Consider the following 21050-nt stretch of genomic DNA (forward strand, 5'->3'; position numbering starts at 1 on the left):
TGAAACTAGTACGTACATTTTCAGTTTTAATCCTTTCTTTCAACAATTATAACATTATTGTTATATAAAAAAATAATACAGTACTGCTAATATTAATTTTATGAAATAGCATGTTAATGATGTACTCCCATTTAACAAGTACGATTAGTAAACAATGAACAAAATATTTTATTGGTGCCACAATTTCCACATTACTCAACTGCAGACGAGAAGAGACATTCTTTTTGTACATTTATTTTGGGGTAAAATATGCAATAGCTATAGTAATAATAGTAATAATTGTATAAAAGTGGAGTCTAAAGTGGTGTAGCTCCCTCATGGAACATAACCATACACACAACATCGTGTCACAATCTGCTGTTTTGGTTAGCAACACAGCTCAAATCAGTTAGGTATTTAATTTCTTCATTATTAAGGAAATACAGTGACCATCATCTTTTTTTAAAAAAGAGTTGAAATTGAGGCAGTGTGTGACAAAGTGCGTCCACCTTTATTTTTACACCTCGACAATTTTTCAACACACTTGAACAGGGCGCTAACGCTAGCTCACCGGACGTCGCTTTGCTTTGATCTGACGTGAAATTGTCTGTAGTTGTGAACGCGAGTGTGAACAGCGTGTTTTTTTTTCTATATTTGCCCTGCAATTGGCTGGCAACCAGTTTTGAGGGTGTACCTCGCCTCTCGCTCAAAGTCAGCTGGGATAGGCTCCAACTCATTCGCAACCCCAGTGACGATAAGCGGATGGATAAAATAAAGCGTCATTCTGAATCCTGAAAGCTCAAAACACTTCAGGATTATTTAAAAAAAAATAATAATACATAACCTGTTTGTTGACTTTGGCAGAGATAAACAAACATTATGTCAGTGCAGAATATTAATCATAATCATAATAATAACACTTAATGGCTGCATGCAGCTTTTACAACAAAATAATATATGACACACAGTGAGCAATAATAACTGCAATAGCTCATAATGTAATAAATAATATTATGACAGTTGGTCCCTGCCGGCCATTTCATTAGGTACACTGTCAGCTGACATCCAATACAGAAATATTAACGCTGACTTTTGATTGACACTGTCAGAGAGATAATAATTTAACAATATGCTTATTATTGTTGTTGTGCTTGTAAAAGTACTTTTATACATTTCTAATATTTAAATTTCTTGACACGTGTCAAGCAAAAGTGAGCATTATTATCTCTGTCAAGACTATTAAAAGACAAATAAAAAGTGTGTGAAAATATGATTTGCTCGTGTCTATAAACAATCACAATTCCGATGATTTCCTGTGCATGTGGAAGACATAAAAAAATAAAATAATATCATTTAAATGGAACGCTAATTGTTCCCCAAAATTGTTTTTGTTCTACAGCAAAAAAAAAAGTGACTCACTTAAGTCAGATGAAGAACAAAATAGCTGCCGACGATGCTGGTTTGTTGCAGCAAATGATTTTTTTAAAAAATAACCATTTTAATACTACTGTGAATGGACAATGTCACAGAGAACATTCGAAATGCTGAACTATTCAAATAATTGTCATTACATTTCTTAAACAAACACTTGTGTCAAATACTGCAAGTAAATAAATAATAGTCACTGTGAGGTGATAAAGTGTTTTCATTTGGAATAAAAGTGTGTTTCCTGTCTTTCTTTACATACATACATTGAATTTTTCTTTGTTTCGGGTGAAAGATGACTAGAAACTAGAATGTGCAGTTTCTGTAGAAATTCTGTGTAAACGCTGAAGAGCTGACACTGGACTGAAATGTGGAATTGAGAAAAAAAAAAGAAGCTAAATTCAAATGACGTGATGTAAAATATCTGCATTGATTAGTGAATGTTGTCATGGAAAATGTAGAATACTGAAAAATGTGGACATTTTGGGAATGTTAAAAAAATGGTCCTCAAAATGTCCTAAATGAGCTGAAGAGTTTTAAGTTGGAATGGTTTGAATCAGTTGAATACGTAGCTAAATATGGAATGATGCGTTACATTTGGGAAATGTTTCTATTCATTTGAATGGGAATTATTTACATGGAAAATGTGGAATTTTTGGGAAAGGTGGGAATTTTTGCAATGTGTAAAAATGGTCATGGATTTTGTCAATATTTTGACATTTGAATAGTTGGAATTGGTTAGGAAATGTGGAAATTACGCTAACATGTAGCCTAGCTAGAGGGCGCTATGTTAGCGGCTGATGCTAGAATTTACGAAACTAAATATACTGATTTCAGCGTGTAAAATATTGTAGAACTAAAACAAGCTCCTATTTGAGATTTTTACCAGATGTTTTATGTACATTAAATAAATTGTTAACTTAGCCTAGTGGGTTAGTTAGCTTCAAAACTTAATTAGCTGCTAGCATCACTCCATTGACAAAAGCACTCGCAAAACTGAACAGTTGCTAGGCAAAATTTAGAATTTGTACGCACAAACGCCATTCCGAATTTGTCACTTTAGCGAGCACGCGCCACCGAACTTTACGGTACGGCACATTTTTTTTCCTCGACGAAAATACAAAGAGTACATAAGTGCTTTGTTTATGATGTACGAGCACGTACTACATTTTAGTTGCATTTATTTAGAATTTTAGACTTGGGACTTAGCGGCACGGTGGACGACTGGTTGGAGCGTCTGCCCCACAGTTCTGAGGACCGGGGTTCAAATCCCGGCCCCGCCTGTGTGGAGTTTGCATGTTCTCCCCGTGCCTGCAGGGTTTTTTTTCTCCGGGCAGTCCGGTTGCCTCCCACGGTAGGTTAATTGAAGACTCCAAATTGCCGTAGGTGCGAATGGTTGTTTGTTTATGTGTGCCCTGCGATCGGCTGGCAACCGGTTCAGGGTGTACCCCGCCTCCAGCCCGATGATAGCTGGGATAGGCTCCAGCATTCCCGCGACCCTTGTGAGGATAAGCGGCTTAGAAAATGGATGGATTTGGGACTTTTTCTGTTGCGCTATTACTAGCCATGGAACATAGATTATCATTTGAGTGTTGGTTTAGTTTAGTTTAAAAGCAATTTTAGAATTTATGTATAATTTCAGCAGGATTTTTATAAAGGTATCCCAAATAAATGGGTGGATGGATAATTATGAAGTAGGAGTAGTAGTTACTAGATTCTAGCTGTGTTTTTTTCAGAATTGTACATGTAGATGCTATTTAGACTTTTTCGCTGAGCTACATTTGAATCGTTTTTTTGCGGTACGTCTGCCTATTGATTTAATCTGCATTAAAACTACATAATATCATGAATATCTTCATAATGTATGTACGTGCAACATTTTATCTTTGTTTATTCAAAATTTTGCGTGTAGATGCCATTTGGACTTTTTCGCATAGCTATCTTAGCTTTGCATAGCTAGCACGTGCCACGGTACGGACGCTAGCATTTTGGACTGGATTAAAACTACAAAGAAATCACAAATAAGATGTTCATAATGTACAAGGAGTATGTTCTACGTTTTAGTTTGATTTAGCGTCACAGCAGTAACTAGCTTTGGTGCTAATGCTAAAAGAAAAAAACATACTTTCAGTCTAATGGATAATTATTACTATTAGTAATACTTTTGTTGTTAATGATTTAGTAGTTAATCAATATGGCGGGATATAAACACTGATGACATACAGTATTTGGGTCATGTGACGTTGTCTGCTAGAGGTTGCTGTCATCAAAAATCAAAATGGAGGTTGATGTTATGCGAGATATTGATCAGAAGCAAACCAAAATATTGGTCATTAGTGTTTTTCCATAAAGGGATGTTTTCCGGTCCGTCTCGATGTCCATCTTACTCGTCCAGAGCCGTCGCACTCCTGGTTCAAAGATGTCAGAAAAGCTCGCATCCAAATGTCCGTTTGTCCCGTCGCTTGTGGCGCCGATTGGGTGCGGGAATCGTTCGAAGACAATCAATATTAAGTCCAAGTCAGACTTTTGCGGACATGGCACTTGACAAGGAAACACGGAAGTCCACCAGGAAGTCGGAAGTGGAAGAAATCTCTCTCTGAGGCATTCCACACAGAGACGCTCGCAATGGATTTCCGGAAGGTTCCGAGTGGCTTTTTTTTTCTCAGCTTGTTTTTAGTCCAGCGAGAGCAGCGGTTGCATGTTGTCCTCGTCGCATTTGGCCTTGTCAGGTCGCTTTAGGACGCCGGGCTCCACCACCGACTGGGACCTTTAAGGTTGACAGCATGCTAGCGTGTTAGCATTAGGCCGCTAAATATATACATACAGTACGGTCTTCAGGATTTGTAAATAGTGTTGTCCTATATTAATGTAAGAAAATGTGAACTTTACCCTTAAAATAGAGGCTTTAAGGAGATTTATTTTCTCGGCAGAAACGTAGTTATGTGTAGGCATAAGAAAGATGCTCGATGAAGTTGCATCCATTTTTCTAGGTCGTAGTAGAGGTATTTGATTGACAGCCGACAGTTGAGTCGGGCGTCGTTTTCAGTGCATTCAGCGTACACGCCCACAGCCTCTGTGAGACAGTGGCTTGATTTTTCACATATTTGAGGCCTCATTTTATATAGACATATTTTCACTTTAAAATAAAAACAATTTTTTTCAATATATTTATTTTCAATTTTTTTGGAAAGCCTAGGGTGCTTTCTAGTTTCTGGACTTTTGCATTTATCTTTTTTTGTTCTTTCTGTCTCACCTCTTCATGTTTTTTGGCGAGAGGTCTTTGTCCAGATCTCTGTGCAGGTCCTGCACAGAGACCGCGTAGGCCTCCGGTCCTCCGTCAGGTCCCGCGTCCGTTTCGGCGTCCTCGTCGTAGGCGTGATCCAGCAGGGCCCTGGCCCAGGTGCCCATGTCGTACGGCGGCATCATCCCGCCCAGCTCTGACGGCAGGATCTCCGGATGCAGCAGCTGGTGGAGGCTGGTCAGGTTGTTGCCGTGCATGAAGATCTACGCTCACGACAACAGCCAAGATACATTTAGGAAGAATCCGTACATAGTCGTTTAAATTCAGTTCAGAATTAGCTCTATTCAGAGTTGGTCCTAGCTTAAATGGCGCTCTGTGCTAACCCTCCCTGTGAAGCTTTGTCTTAAAGTAATTTGACCAACATTGGATGGCTTTCCTCACCCGCTTCCTGGTCTTGTCCTTAAGGAAGGGCCTGATGACGGTGTAGAGGGCGTGGATGTACCATGGCTGGTTCACAAAGTGGATTCCTCCAAAGCGCGCGGGAAAACTGTCCTGTCGCAGGAGCGGGAAAACATAAAAATACAAACAGTTACTTAACATCCCACAGTGCAGGAGAAGTAAGTGTCTCTGTCGCACCGTTCCGCTATCTCCTCTCACTAATCCGCCATCTCCGATACTACCGAAATTTGCGCGTCACCGTCGTCCCTCCCTTACCGTGGCGGCGCCTTTCACGCAGAAAAGCAACACGGAAAAGTGACGGTCAATGTAAAAGAGGCTAAAGTCTCAAACGCTAACACCTGACATTGCGTCATAAGAAGGATGAGCATGGCTACTTCCTGTCACCATAAAAAAAAAAAAGACTTGTATGAACTTCCTGTGCTGCTGGATTCGATTATGAGATGTAATTGGGCAGCTGGGAGGAAATTATCTGCTCTCTATTTTCAGACCCGATGTTCGGAACGACAAGAAGTCAGGATGTCGACAACTGCCGCTATGTTAACAGAAGAGGATTTTCCAGAAGGCTCTCATGGATCTTGAAGATGTTTCATCACCAATCATGTCTTTTTTCACACTTTCTGGTTCAATTCGATGCACATCGTGCTGCTCATTTATGCAATTTGATGGAACAAATATAAGAAATTCACTAGTAAATGTCAGTCAGTTCTTCTGAATTTTGTTGAGTTCAGCAGAGAAGAACACAAAAAACATGTAACTACACATACGGAAATACGTACTCATGAAAATATGTTCAACATCTAAAGTCAATGTAAACATCCTTCAAGTTCTGAAAGATGGTTACTTGACGACTTGCGCTTGCAACCAGCCAGTCACACGCTGTCAACAATCATTTAGATGTTTAAGGTCCAAAGGCCTTAGGTGGACTTTTATGACTAGAGAGTATTTAAAAAAAAAAAAAAAAATCTATTTTGGGATGTTTGCTGCAGGTCAGCGCAAAGCTTGACAGGAATCGAAGGTGACAGCATCCGGCAAATTCTGTCCATAAGTACGACAGCACGACCAGGTTAAGAACTTAGAACTGAAGTCAGAAGTCTTTTTCACGCGGAGATGCACACTATTTTCGAGCCGGAACAGAAAATGCAGCATTTGATCGCCTTCGCCTTTTAGACAGAACAGAAGATGACATCAGTGGCGCAAAACGGTTGCTTTAAAATTGCTTTCAGCACAACAGGGCGGGACTCAGGTTTTGAATTTGACACCCCTCTACCGTTAATGCGGAATTCCTTTAAAGAGGCGATGTCCCGCGACCGATCCGCCTCTGGCGCTACATTAGATGCCAGCAACTACACAGGTTGACTTTTAAAGTGCAGGCTGGCTCTCATCTTAAAACTATTTCGTAAAAAGCAAACTCGAGCTTTTTCCCTGCAGGCTGCACTTTACCTCCTTCAAAAAAAAATATATATATTTTACTGCTGCGGGAGATTTTGCTTTATCTTTGGATAGATGACAAGTGACAGTATCAGGCTATTCCTGCTCTACTTATTTTGCTCATCTGTCCATCCCCTGGTTTTCAATTCATCCGGATGTGCTTCCCACCCGTGTCGTTTTGTGTGTTTGTATCAGTCTGTCCTAGGAGCACTAGCTCCTGTGTTTCATCGCCAACATGGTTTTCCATGCAGCTCTGTCTCCTTTTCTAACCTTGACACCCGTGTCTCGTCTCGTGTCCCGTCTGTGCACCTGTGTCTCATCAGGGTATCCAGTTTATAAACCCACCTGTCGCATAGTGTCTTATAAAATCTGATAATTGGTCTTCTTCCCTGTGTCTCAATCTTTCCTGCCATTGTCAAACTCGCGCCACCTGTGTCTCTCCCATTAACAACCTCTCCTATTGTTCCCTCCATCTGTGTCCTGTCTCGTCTCGTGTCCTGTCTGTGCACCTGTGTCCGGTGCATAAAACCAACTGTGTCTCGTTGCATCTTGAAAATCGGTCTTGGTGGTCTTCCTGTCTGTGGCTCATCAATCTGTACTGTCATTGTCAACCTGTGTCTCATTTGCGTCCTCTCGCCTGTGTCTTGTTAGCCTTATTTTGTGTGCCCGGCCACTTTGTGCCGGTTTGTTTTCCCACTTGTGTCCCGTCGCGCTATCCTGTCATCGTCAGTCTGTCCTAGTGCCTCGTCGCCATGTGTCTTCGCATTTCCCCATCTGTGTTGCATTTGCGTGATGACATCATGTGTGACTGTCGCTCCCTGATGCGTTGCTATATCTTTTTTTTTTTTTTTTTTTTTTGTCATTCTCATTTTTTTTAGAGCAATTTTCATTCATCAATTACAATTTTGTCTCTCCGGCACTTGGCAACACAGCAGCTGGTTATACAAAGCTCATAAATGAAAGAGCAGTGGAGCGATGCATAAAACATCACGCACACACACACACACACACAAAACAAAGACGAGCCCATCTGGAGGAGAGGCCAGAGCAGACAGGCAGGCAGGCAGTCGGGCCGGTTGCCGTGGAAACGCCGGGAGGGTGGGATGTGTGTTACGGAGCCGGTGGAAGGAGAACGTCGGGGTCCAACAAAGCACGTTGCGTCATGCGAGTGGCTGCATTTTTAAAATGCTGATGAATGAATGAATGTCACGTGTCATAAGATGTCTGCATTTTCTCTGGTTGATGAAGACGAGAGAGGGGGAAGATTGGGGGAGATGTTGGGGGGGGGGGGTTGAAAAAAAAGTGTTGAATTCCATTTAATTCTATGCCATTATGTCATACTTGTGTGTGTTTTTAAAAAGTACATTATTATCGGGTGCTATTTTTTCTCATTCTTCTGTGCTAGGAAGCTAAACAGTTGTCAGTTTTAAACTAGTATTAGCTCAATGTATAGCAGCTAGCATGCAAGCAATAATTAGAGCCAATAAAAAAAATGGCCTCAACAATGCATCCACCTGTCCCAGATTCTGAAATGAAAAAATCCAAGGCAATTTGCCAACAGACAGAATGACATCACTGCCACAGCCTAATTTATGCAAACACGAGTGAAGCGGACATTTCGACTGCAGCTCATGCTAATCATGTTAGCATTTTCTTCTTTTCAAACAATACAACACAAACAAAAATAAAAAAGTTAAATTTAACTTTTTCATTTTTTTTTTAATGTAAAGCAAACAATCCAGAGAGGCGTCACTCCCATTTACCATTTTTTAATCCCCTAACAACGTTGTAATCCTGCAGGATTATGACTGGATTGGGCTGAATCCTGCTCACTGTTCACCTGCCGCACCTCCCTGAAGGCTAAATTATGCATAATAATCATATTATCACGAGAAAATGAGACAAGTGTGTAGGCTGAGTGAGCGCACAAAGCACAGATGATGATACAATAATAGGAATAAAAAAAGCCTTTAGGCGGCGGTGACGAGTGCACATCCGCCTCACAGTTCGGAGGTCGGGAGTTAGAATCCGTGCTCCGGCCTTCCTGTGCGGCGTTTGCTCGTTCTCCCCGTGCTCGCGTGGGTTTTCTAAGATTTTTGTTCTCGCTAAAAGACAAACAGGAGACTACAGAGAGTCCAATCTGGCTGCTGTCAACTCAGAGCGGCAACGCACGACTGCGCTGGTGATCCCAAGGCTTGTGGCCTACAGGCCATTTGGTTAAGACGCTCCCGAAAACCGACTAAAACGCCCGACATCGTCACGATTCACGCGAAGGGACTCCTTCTCGTCACGGGAGCGGCACAACCCTGGATGCTAACGCCTAGAACGACTTCTGCGTTTACCTGCAGCCCCTCGATGGCGAGCCTGAGCATGCTGGGCGTGAGCTTGGAGGCTTGCTTGAAGGTGAAGTTGCTCCAGTCGATGACCAGGATGAAGCCGTTCACCTGCAGCTCGGCGTCCTCGATCATGGACTCCAAGGACAGCAGGATGGACCTCAGGATGTCCACAAACATGTACCTGACGACATGTCACATATAGTCGACACACTTCGTTAGATATGATACTTAGATGCAAAGCTTGGTATCCTAACACGTAGAATTTTAGAGTGACAAAAAGTGGTAGAGGACCTCCTACCACAACAATATGGTGTCAAAACGTTGTGACTTTGGGCTTGGGGCCCAAAATGGGATGGGGCCAAAAAAGTAGGGCAGTACATGGTAGGGTGCTAAAAATCAATCCATTTAATATTATCCCAACAATAAAGTGGGGAAAAAGTGGTACAGTACATGTCACCACAACAATAGTACTTGGTACCTTCGTGGTAGGGTACATGGCACCCCAAATGTTAATGTGCCACAAACATTATTTCATAGTACCTAAAGGGCAGAGTGTCAAAAAGTGGTACACTAATGATACCCCACCATAAAGTGGTTTCTTACATGGTAACTCAAGTATGCCAAAAAGTGGTACAGTGTTTGGTACAAAAAATGGTACCCTACACGGTACCACAAAGTACCAGAAACGACGCCAGGAACTGATATGTTACCATACATGGTACCCTCACAGTAGGGTGGTAAAAAGTGATACAGTACATGGTACCCCAACAAAAGTGTGCGACACAGTGGTGCATACACTTGGTGCCAAAAAGTGGTGCCGTACTATACATAGCAGCCCACCGATAGAGTGCCCAAAAAACCTCTACAGAAGGGTGCAGAAAAAGTGGCATAGTACATTGGTACCCCAATGAAGGGGTGGCAAAATAAGATGCAGTACGTGGTACCCCAAATTTAAACTGCAACCCAATGCCAGGGTACCAAAATGCACTTCAAAAAAATCCACCAGGAAGTTGTAGAAAGTGTATGGTACCTTTACTGTACGGTGCCTAAACGGTACCTTCACTCATCATGTCATTAGTGTGTGTGTGTGTGTGTGTGTGTGCGTGTCTTACCTGCTCTGGTCCCAGTTGGCGGCGAAGAGGAGCAAGATCTTCCTCCCGTGCCGGTCCAGGTTGGCCAGCACGCCGGGGAATCCGTCCTTGAGCGCCTGCTTAATTCCGGGGTCGGTGGCCTTCAGGTTCTTGAACATGTCCAGGTTCTGCTGTCTGTACTCAAAGTACTGGGCCAGCAATCTGAAGGCCTCAAAGTGATTAAACTTCCTGGCCCGCAGGAACCTGAGGATGAAGGCGTCGTCCGTGCGCAGGAAGCCGATGTCCGGCCGGGTGATGATCATGTCGCGCACCTCCTGGATGTCCTGGTGGAGCGTCTCCGGGTTTTCCTTCAGTTCCGCTTTGGCCTTCTCCAGGGTGGCCGCCGACAAGCCGGCCTGCAGGTGAGTCATCTCAGCGGGAGCCCGGTCGCGATATTCCCTCACCGAGACTCTTCTTCTCCTTCTTCTGCAGGTCCTACAAGGCAGGTTTATTTTTATAGCATAAAATGAGGCCTGAAGCAAATGACACGCCTCGACTAGGCACCAAGATGTCAATAGATGGCGTCAAAGCACTATTTTGTCTAAATGAAACTCCTCGACTCACTTCAACATAGTTCCTTGGTGCCAAGATGTTACTAGATGGCGGCAAAGCACTGTTTTGGTCAAAATGAAACTCCTCAACTCACGTCAACATAGTTCCTTGGCACCAAGGTGCCCCAAGATGGCAGAAAAGCATTTTATTTGTCTAAATGAAACTCTTCGACTCATTTCAACATAGCTCCTGGGTAGCAACATGCCACAAGAAGGCCCCAAAGTAATCCTTTTACAGCTTTGGCCTGAGCACAACAACAGTTCACGTTTTTAGCAAATAACGGAGGGGAGCTTCGCCCAAAATCCACAAATAGGCGAATCTGCGATTAATACCGAACCGCCAACATGCAGCTGTTCGCTGTAGCTGCTTTTGCACCCGCTCTATATTTTCATCCATGACCGTTCAGTGATTTGCAGACAGACCAGCAGTCACATCAATTCAAATCGATTTTTTGACTCACGGGACGCCGGCCTGAACGCGTGTGTGCCGGTTACCGCCGAACGTCCAACATTTCTGAGATGCTGCTGCTGCTGCTGCTTGGCGCCATGGCAGAACCGTACGTACGTACGCGTGCGTGTGCGTGCGTGTGTGAGATGACGACATCACCTTCTCCCCCCACGGAGGAGGCCAAGCAAGCAATGCGGCACCAGGCTGCAGCACCTGCTACATCACCGACACCCTCATCTTCTTCATGATGATGCACAAGGTTCTCCTTGCTCCCTCCTCCTCCTCCTCTTTCTCCTCCGCTTGAAATTATCCAAGTTGTACGTCCATTTGCACAGGTGGGTCCGGTACGCTCCGTTTCCCGGGTTGTGTTGGCTTGTGTTGTGCAGCGGGGGAGGCTTTCGGGTGGGGTGCGCCACCAGGATTAGCGTCTGTGCAGGGTCTGCTGCTGCTGCCGCTGCTGCCGCTGCTGCCGCTGCCGTCTGTTCTGCCGCCTGAGTGAGTGACAACAAGCTGAGCCGGTGTGGGGGGGATGATGATGATGAGGATGATGGCGAAAGAAGGGGGGAGGAAGGGGAGGAGAGGGAGCACGTGCAGGACAAAAGCAAGCAAATAATAATGGGAGGATGAAGATGATGAGGAGGATGGTGGTAAACTTGTAGCCTGAGGCAAAATGTCAACATCAGTTTTTTTTGGTTTTTTTTGGTCTTTCTCTCTATTTTTGTTCACTCTTTTCTACATCCAAATGCAATTTAAAAAAAAAAAAAACATACAAGCAATAATTTATTAGAATGCACAGTAAATTCACTATAGTGCACTAAGAAAATTAAACATTGCACACATGCCTACGACATTAGAATGTTTTGTCATTGAAAAATTATACATTCAATATTTGATTTTGGCGTGGGGGGGTTGGTGGCGGCGCACCTGTCTGCTGTGATTGGCTACCGGTGGAGCCAATCAAATTAATGATGGGGGGTATAAAAGCGGTTTGGGGCCGCCTGACAGCTGCTTGGACGTAAAATTGATTGTTTATGACGCCATCAGGTGGTGGACACGTTGAATGACAAGATGGAGGAAGAGTAGCGTCACTCTCAGGTCACTTTTGGGTTGTTTTAGGAATCACACATTGCGTTGTGACAATAGAAAATATGTCAGCAGGACAGGACAACAACATGCAAAGTGCACAAACATAAAGTTCTGTATTTACTGTAATTAGTTGATCATAATCTGGATTAGGGCAAAGAACAGTTGTGTCATCAGCAGAAAGTATAAATGTTAACTTTTTTTTCCAACATAATTGTAATATCATATATATAGATAAGAAATAATTTGGGGCCTCTTTGTAATACCATTAATATAGATAAGAAATCATTTTGGGCTTAATAAAGACCCTTGTGAGACACCTCATCCCATTGGTAATTCATTGAATATAGTGTTATTTATTAATATGTATTGAATCTAATTGCTTAAATACATTCTAATCCAATGAATGATTAGCTAGTCCCCTGATTGCATAATGTTATTTATTTTATTTTTTTTGCAAAATGTCATGGTTTACCTTAGTATCAAACCTTTTTTTTTTCAAGATCAATAGATATCCCTGATATCATCAATCTTTTTTCAATTGTATCGGTTATTTCTTCTGGGTTTTTTTTCTTCAAAACCTGCTGTTGAAGTTGAGTCATTTTTACCGAAGCCGTGCTATAGTCGATGATCTGACATAGACGCGCCACCATTTATATACAACACATTAAAAAGTGAATTTCACGTCACATGTCCCCTTTAAAGTTGTTCCAAAAGTACTTTGCTTGGGATGTGTTGTCCAGTACTGTATACAGTACAGTACTTACATTGAGCTGGCATGCAGTAGTAGAAGACGTGCAGCAGGTGGCAGCAAAGCAACACTACTAAATTTCCTGGAGCTCCTGTACAAGTTGACGTCTTTACACTGTAACGAGGTCTCCTAAAGAAAACGAGCATGTTGTCATAGTAACAGGGCATTTTGATAGATAGATAGATAGATAGATAGATAGATAGATAGATAGATAGATAGAAAAGCAGCTCCCCAAAACACCCCCACCTCCTTTTTCCATGTGGGGTAAACCCAGTGACCCCACATTAGGACCAGACAGGGAATGGGCGGGGCATGATGGGAGGATGGAAGTGAAGGAGAAGTATGGACAGATTGAAAAAGAAGAAGAAAAAGAAGAGAGATTAACATGAAAGCTTCACCTCCGACCCCCTCGTGGAGGGAAGGGCGGGCTGGCCGCCCCACACTTCAAACGAGCACACACAGCACTCAAGTTCAATTACAATCTTCGTTTTTTTCCCCCCCTCCTCTTCCGCCATCTTTACGCTTTTGTGCTCACCTCGCCACCGAATCTCTGCGTCAAATTCAAAACATGCACATTGGTGCACCTTCACAAGCAGAAATATCTTGAAAAAAATAACAGTAAATAAACCAATAAGTCTTTAACTGACAGTTTCAGGTTGTTTTTTTCCACCTCTGAGCATTTTTTGCTTTGCTCTCCAGGGCCACCACTCCGAGGCAGAGTAGCGACACTGCTGAACTTTCTCCATTTATAGACAAACTATCAACTGATAATTCTGACATATTTTTGTGAGCGTTTCCAATCTCAAAACGTGTGTGTGTATTTTCTAAGGCAGGACAGCGTTAACCAAAACCTTCAGTTCCGTCGCATTGATTGAACCCTAGGTTGGCTGACTCCTTACGGATTAGCCCTTTAGAGTGCCTCATTGTCACGGCCTGGAAAAGATAACCCGGTGAGATATATTCCAGCCACCGGCAGGTTTAAGAAGGTGTACCTAATGAAGTGTCCGGTGAGTAATTGCATTTAAGGAAACAAACTGGCACGGATGTGTGACTGTGGAGTAACATGCAAGCTGATTGGCTGAGTTTGTGTGTGGACGGGGGGAGGGGCGCAATGGTGGGCCCATTCAGACTTTGAGGGTTAGTGGGTCCAACCACAATCATAAACAAACACACACACACATTGATAAAGAAGTCCATTCAAGTCGGCTGACAAATGACAAATGAAGCATGAGACAAAAAAAGAGAGAGCGAAACTACCCCCACCCCCACCACCCACTCCCAATTGCCCCCCACCCCAGTCAGTCTCCATTATGGAGTGTGTGAGACTTGGCAGGAGGGTAATATCTCACGGGAGTCCCAAATGAAAAGAGCTTTATGAGCTCTCTCCTCCCGTGGTTGGAAAACTTCGCATCGTACCACGCACGATAGACAATAGAAATTATGTCAGCAGGAGAGAAAGACACGCAAAGTGCGCAAACACAAATGCAGAATAAACACGACATGAATACACAATGGAGATGACGTTGCAGTCCACAAATGGGCAGATCAAGTCTTCCATTGGACAGCTTTACTCACTGGACATTATTGCGTAAACTTCAATTACAGTAACTCATCTTTACATTTTATAGAAATATTTACAATTGTAAAACTAATTTTTAAATATTTACAATTTATTTGTGACTTAAAGATAAAATGGATATTATAGTTGGCAAAATAAATAAATTATAGAACATAATTATTCATATCATGCAATTATATTATTTCTGAATATACATTTTTTTAATTATTTGAAATAATGCTCAAGAATAGAAGTAAAAGTACAGACGTGTATGTCAACATGCATTCTGGGGAAGCGCCACGTGTTATGAGCTGACTTTATTACTTGTACGTCGCATAACGGTCGGTTGCCATTGGAGTGAAATAGATAACAAAAAGAGGGATTAGCATTAGCGTGTGGCTAGCTACATTACAAGTCCGAAAAAATTCCATAATTGACGACGCTAATCGCTAATCTCGCAGAATGGGGACTAAACAAAAAGAGTTTTTACATAGTGGGATTAGCCTCACGCCAGAAGGACAAGGTTAGCTCGGGTCAGGCAGATTAGCCAAAGTTTATACGACATAGGCCGAGTAAAAATGCTTTTTCTTTTAAAGGTTTCACACACAAACGACAACACTGTAATGTGCATGCCAGGCCACTAGTTGACATGTCACTTGGGTCAGCCTCGGGTCCCCTACTTTTCCTGTGTTCCCAAATTGAATGTTTGTGGTTATGTACGTATCAGGGCTGGGAAATTAATCAATTTTATATATTAAATTGAGTTTATTGCTCAGGACTTTTTTTTTTTTTGATTTCACAATAAAGAAGACTGCCACATAAAAGCCCAAAATGTAAAGCACAGAGTGAGCAGTGTTGCTTCTTTATTGTCAGAATCATCGTATGAATGATGTTTACGATCTTTCTTGCGGTTTGAAATGTACTCATGAGAAACTTCTTCCCAAAAAAAAGTGGTCACACAAAGAGTGAAGAGAGAGCTTTGTTTGCACACAACAGAGCTTCCCTGGTGTTACCGTGACGACGGACGCCCCAGCAACTGGCCACGCTCACCCGCCAGTATGCCGTTACCACGGTTACGCCCCGGCCAGGCGAGCGAAGGAATTGAAGGATGGGGGGAGTATGTCGGGGGGGTACAGAGGTGAGTTTCTCACCATTCATCATTCATTTGAACTGTTTTCATCATTCATTTTAACTTTTTTCTTCTTCTGACACTTTCTGGACGGTCTTCTGGGTCTTTTTGGAAGTTACACATGAAGCGAGCGGATGTTTTAAAACGAGGGACTGTCAACGTTGGGAGTGGGGGAGGCCGAGGAGTGAGGAGGGGCACACAATAGCGCTGGAATGGGGCTGAGAACATTCAAAGTGGGAGAAGTTGGCAGGGGGCTAAGGGGGCAAGTGAAATTAGGTCAGTGGCTGCCACCGCTCCCCAACTTTTAACAGACAAACGCAACACTATATTCACTTCCATACAAATGCTGACAATCAGATCCAACTGAGTCGTTAGCATTAGCCTAATAGCATTGACGACTTAAAAAGATTGGCATTTCAAACATTCAACACTAACAAAACTTTGGCCAAATATAATTTAATGCAAAATCATGAACAGAAAAACAATGCCATGGCATGGCCAAAAGATCATTGCATGGCGACATACTGAATCAACAGCGTCGCATTAGCCTAGTAGCACTGGTGACTTTAGAGAATAAGATTTGCATCTCATTCATTTAACAAAAAAAAAAAAAAAAAAAAAGCTGAAATCACAAAGAGACAATAATGTCAAAGATGCCACAGCACTGCCGACAAACTGATTCAACTGAGTCGTGAGGCATGAGCCTCGTACCATCAGCAACTTCAAAAGAAGATTTAAATATCATTCCATTTCATCTAAACACTGGACAAAGTTTTCTACAAACCCATCCAAGGTAAAATCATTATCAAAAAGCAATGACGTCATAGCATGAACAAAAAGATTTCCCCCAAGACTGCTATTTCCTCCACAATAGTCAAGAGATTATTCAAATAAAAACTAAAAAAACATCCAGCAAGTCAGCAAACATCCAGCTTAACATTTGTAGCCATTGTGCATTCTATGCTTCAGCAATCATCGAGGAGTCCTTGTTTTTCATGTGGAGATTTTTCTCAACCTAGCGTCGTCCATCTGTCCTGTCTACCGGCTTCAAATTAGAAGTTGGTCTTTAATGGAGCTTGTGAAAAAAGGCCAAAATGAGTCGAAAATGGCCTCTTCGAACCAAAACAAGAGACTTGCTGCGACGATTTGGGCATGGCTGCTCAAGACTTTTTTTTGGGTCTACTCATGATAGACATGTCGACCAAATTTCATGTAGCTAAGTAGTCAAGGGCTTCCGAAAGAATTTCAAAGCAAATATTTGATAATGTTCATAAAGTGCATAAAAGGATTTTAGTTTTGTTCACACGATATCCTGATGACGCGACGTGGCTTTGATCTTGGAGAGATGGTTATTAACGAGATGGTGATGATGATGTTGCGCAACCACACAAGCGGAGTAGGAGCTCTGGTCCAGGTAAAGCATGGAGCACAGCTGAAGGATCTGACACTCGCCCCGGCACGCCGGCCTGTCGTCGTAGCTGACCGTGTAGTGAGCAAAGTAGGTGTCAAAAACGCCGCCGGCAGGCGGCAGCCACAAGCGCAGAGCCAGCCGGAGCAGACTGGCCGGTCGCAGGTCTGGCAGGTCGAACGCGTCAGTCATGACGTACTCCAGCATCCAGTCGGCTCGTCGCTTGAGGTTGGCCTCAGTCAGGTTGAGGAAGTACTGCCAGATGTCCTTCACATGAAAAACACGCTTGCTTTTAAAATTTTACAATGGGATTGGTTTTGGAAAGTTCAATAAGCAGACATAAATACAATAAATGTCAATAAATAATAATGTGATGTGGTGTGATGTTCATGGGTCTTACCAAAATGTCAAAGTCTTGTTTGTCGTATAAATAAAAACGCACCGCCGGGTTGTTAGAGTATGTATCCCCAACGTCTTTAATGGGCGTTACCGCCGGAGACACAAACACAGAATTCACAGGTTTACCTTAAAAAAAAATTGAAAACATGCATCATTAACTGATGTATGCATCATTTGTTTTTAATCAGTTACATTATGTATTTTAATGATAAAACGATTTACCAAGGAAACAAATCGTCTGACATACATTTAATTTATAGATTAATACAAAACTGTTTTTATTCAATACCAACCTAAATTTAAATAGGCTTCATATATATATATATATATATATATAAAATATCTAGTGGCAGAAATGTAGTCTGGGATGCCACAAGACTCAACCTCCGGTCCCCTCACTATTCTTTGATTTTCTGGCCACTTCATTAGACACTATTGCTCATATTGTTCATTGAATATTTCCAAAGAGAGCATTATCATCGTTGTTATTTGGATCCCGTTAGATGATGTACCTAATGGTGCATTCACATGTTTTTGTTGTCACCTTTGTGGTCTAGGAGCACCATGATGCTGTCTTTGTGTGTGTGTCCATAGAAGTGTCCAGCGATCACATGACTGTAGTGCCTAAAGATGGTGACTAGCCTCTCGTTGTGCTCGTTCCTGATGGCGGTCACATTCGAAAGGAATGGCAGGAATCCCAGCGGAATGTGAGAGATGACCAATACCTGCTGCGACAGATCATGTCATTCAGAGGGGCGGGGGTTGTATGATCGCATTACCATTAATTGACCCGAGTCAAACTTGAGTCGCAATTTTGAGACTTGGGACTGGCTTGCAAGCGTCAATCACACACACTAACGATGATGAATTAAGGATGACGTTGGACCTTCTCCATGTTGACGTCTGCCTTTGACAGCGTGTCCTCCAGCCACTCGAATTGTCCTGCCGGGTCGCTCATGTTGGAAGTGGCCAGGTCAGGACCGTAATAAAGAATGCTGTTAACGCTAACCACTCGTAGGCCTGCATGAACCAGTTGGGTGTAGAAGCCCCCTGTGGACACCATAACATGTGATATTGCCGTGACTATGTGCCCTTACACGCAGCAAAAAAGTGACATCAGAAGATCTGGCCTCTTTTTATAGACAGGGCAAAAAGGGCTACCACTATGACCTAATAAAACACTGACTAACATGCTAATTTTCAGATACCTACTTTGACTGACTTGAGTTGTTCGGACCACAACAAGGTGCTAGTACAAAGTCCAACACAAGTGGTCCCGTGGCACACAAGTGTCACAGGAGGGGAAAAAGAAAAAAAGTGGCATGGGTAACCTTGTGAGAGTGTTTTCAGCGCATCGTCCTGCAGCCAGGGTTTCCACAGTCGGGTGGCGGCCTTGTAGATGTCGTTTGTGGACGACGGCATCTGATCCTGATAACATACATAGACATACACGTACTGTGTATACATATATACAGGTATGCATATATACTAGTATGGTACCTTGACCACTGCAATAAAATAAGCATATTCAGAAATACAGCATAAGAAGTGAGTCGTGCCCACCTGGTATCACACATTTAAAAACTCTACTTTTGAATGAGAATCTGCTTTTTGTTTTGGGTACCTGCGGCCAGTAGTCATGATTTCCCACGGCGGGAAAGACGCTGACGTTTGGGAAGTGTTGTCGGATGGTGTGCGTCATGTTGCTCATCACCTGGATCACCATCGACGTGGACAGCTCGGTCGACGGAACGTGAGGAGGACTGTCGCTGTCGTAGTGGAGCAACATCATTAAAACAAACAAACAAAAAATATCCTGACAAATAAAGTCAAATTAATCAGTCAAGTATAATCCACTATATGCGGAACACAGGATAGCTGACTTCCTGCGCATGCTATGCTAACGATTATAACTGGGATTGATTACGTTTGTTTAAAGCCGAACTTGCTAAAACAATTTTTTTTTTTGATGGCTAGTGTTTTGAACAAAAGTTAAATACAAGTATATCGTTCATTTCTATGAACAGATATCATACATGTAAACATGAACAAAGCCTAAACACCAACTAATGTCATCTTTGGTGGCTTTTGTGTTTGAAAAAAGACATTGTAGCCATTAAAGTTAATATGGCTGCTTGGAAACGGGCCCCTTCCCCATTCGCCCGAGCGAGGAGGAAGTGCGATTACCCGGTTTGCCGAAAGCAGAACTCGTCTGCGCATGTACCGGATTAATCGTCAAGCGAGATAACAGCCTGTAAAAAGGGATGTAATGACCAAAAAAAAAACCCCAGCGTGGTCTGGACCGAAGGGGTGCTGTCATTATTGACTTTACTCAGCATCTTCCTGTTTGTGGTCCGTCAGCCTCTGTGCTCAAATTGTCCAAAAGAAGAAGAAGAAGAAGAAAGTTTGATGGTACCCGGTCCAAATGATGAAGTCGTTCGGTTGTACGAGGCGGGTCATGTGCGTGAAGGCCGATTGGATGAGGCTGTAGGGCGAGTCGCACACAAAGTCCCCGAACGGACCGGCACTGCTGGCGGGCTCGCCTTTGGAGGAGAAACACACCTTGGTGGGGTCCGGCACCAGGTGGTAGGTAGGGTCCAAATGAAGATCCGTGATGTGCCAGAACCTTCCTAGCAACGGAATAAGTGCACACTGAATGTTGCGAAACAAAACAAAACTGCACTTAGAGGTAACATTTTATTGACTTTTGAGACAAGGCTGTGATACTTATGGAGAGCAATCCATTCATTTTCTAAATATTAAATATTCTTTTCTTTTTTTGTTTAACTCACTCTCAATGTACTTATTGACAACAACAGGTTCCAGCCCACTAGTTGTCAATCTAACATCTAACAATCTAAGCTGATCTCACCATTGACCTAGCAGAGATCCACCACAGAGACAGATGCCCCCAAAAACTGAAAGATGCAAAGAAATATGATGGGAAAATGTCGACCTTTTTTGTTTGCTTGTTTTTATCCTTGGGGTATTCTGATGTTAGCATTTAAAAAGCATGCCACAGACATGTTTTTAAGACGCATGTCTCCTCTAACAACGTCACAATTACATAACTGACTTCAACTGAATAGATAAAAAGATTGCGCATTTAATACTCATTATTGGCGAGCTGTCCACGAGCTCACCGGTTGAGTCGGTTACCCGACTACTGCAGAAACAACAAGACCAACATCGCCCTAAAAATCGCTAAATTCAAACTGTGCTGACGATTTACAAACGAGCCATCTGTAGTAAATATATATTTTCAACTTATTTTGACCGCTAAGCATCTGTGGATCAATTCGTCGTGGACGAATTGAACCAAACTTTTTCAATTATTTCGTTGACAAGTGAGTTCGTTTGTGCTGTGGCGTGTAGCTGCTCAAGCCATTTCCATGTCTGCCATTGACGCTTGTATGGAAGTTCACCGGCGCCGGCGGAAACTTCTCCTTCGGGGGGTCTCACGACTCACCTGCGCCCCCAGGGTCGGTTCCTTTTCCCGGGGGGGCCGCGTTCAGCCGTTCGGCGGCGCACAGCAGGAGCACAAAACAGGCGAGGGGCACCTTCATGTCGTTAGGAGGATACTAGTACGACCTAACTGAGAATACAAACTGACAGTTGTGTATTTACGTGCTTGTGTTTTTTGACGTGTCAAAAGCCGGAAGTTGAATGGTCAGTTGGTCACATGACTCAGTGACTTGTTGTTTTTTTTTAAAGAGGGGCGTGGC

The 21050-nt window shown here is 42.9% G+C and overlaps 2 protein-coding genes across 4 annotated transcripts; both read right to left on the minus strand.

Moving 5' to 3' along the window:
• Nucleotides 1–150: 150 nt before the first annotated feature.
• On the minus strand, nucleotides 151–12018 carry clvs2 (clavesin 2). 3 transcript variants are annotated; one of them, XM_061753912.1, is made up of 6 exons: nucleotides 11157–12018; nucleotides 9981–10424; nucleotides 8875–9049; nucleotides 5087–5197; nucleotides 4658–4908; nucleotides 151–4171 (listed from the first exon to the last, which is right to left on the minus strand). In XM_061753912.1, the coding sequence occupies exons 2-6, from the start codon at nucleotides 10367–10369 to the stop codon at nucleotides 4078–4080; spliced, it is 1020 nt and encodes a 339-aa protein (XP_061609896.1). In that variant the 5' UTR covers nucleotides 10370–10424; nucleotides 11157–12018; the 3' UTR covers nucleotides 151–4077. The 3 variants fall into 3 exon arrangements, with proteins under 3 accessions (XP_061609896.1, XP_061609894.1, XP_061609895.1); XM_061753910.1 differs by having other exon boundaries at nucleotides 9981–10433; nucleotides 11011–12018; XM_061753911.1 differs by having other exon boundaries at nucleotides 9981–10433; nucleotides 11157–12016.
• Nucleotides 12019–15235: 3217 nt separating this feature from the next.
• smpdl3a (sphingomyelin phosphodiesterase acid like 3A) lies at nucleotides 15236–20984 on the minus strand. Its single transcript, XM_061753908.1, has 8 exons — nucleotides 20795–20984; nucleotides 19742–19955; nucleotides 18950–19094; nucleotides 18657–18753; nucleotides 18212–18375; nucleotides 17870–18050; nucleotides 17327–17451; nucleotides 15236–17193 (listed from the first exon to the last, which is right to left on the minus strand). The coding sequence occupies exons 1-8, from the start codon at nucleotides 20889–20891 to the stop codon at nucleotides 16819–16821; spliced, it is 1398 nt and encodes a 465-aa protein (XP_061609892.1). The 5' UTR covers nucleotides 20892–20984; the 3' UTR covers nucleotides 15236–16818.
• Between the last annotated feature and the right edge of the window lie 66 nt (nucleotides 20985–21050).

Source organism: Phyllopteryx taeniolatus, chromosome 18 (genome assembly GCF_024500385.1).
Source record: "Phyllopteryx taeniolatus isolate TA_2022b chromosome 18, UOR_Ptae_1.2, whole genome shotgun sequence".
In the NCBI taxonomy this organism is placed as follows: domain Eukaryota; kingdom Metazoa; phylum Chordata; class Actinopteri; order Syngnathiformes; family Syngnathidae; genus Phyllopteryx; species Phyllopteryx taeniolatus.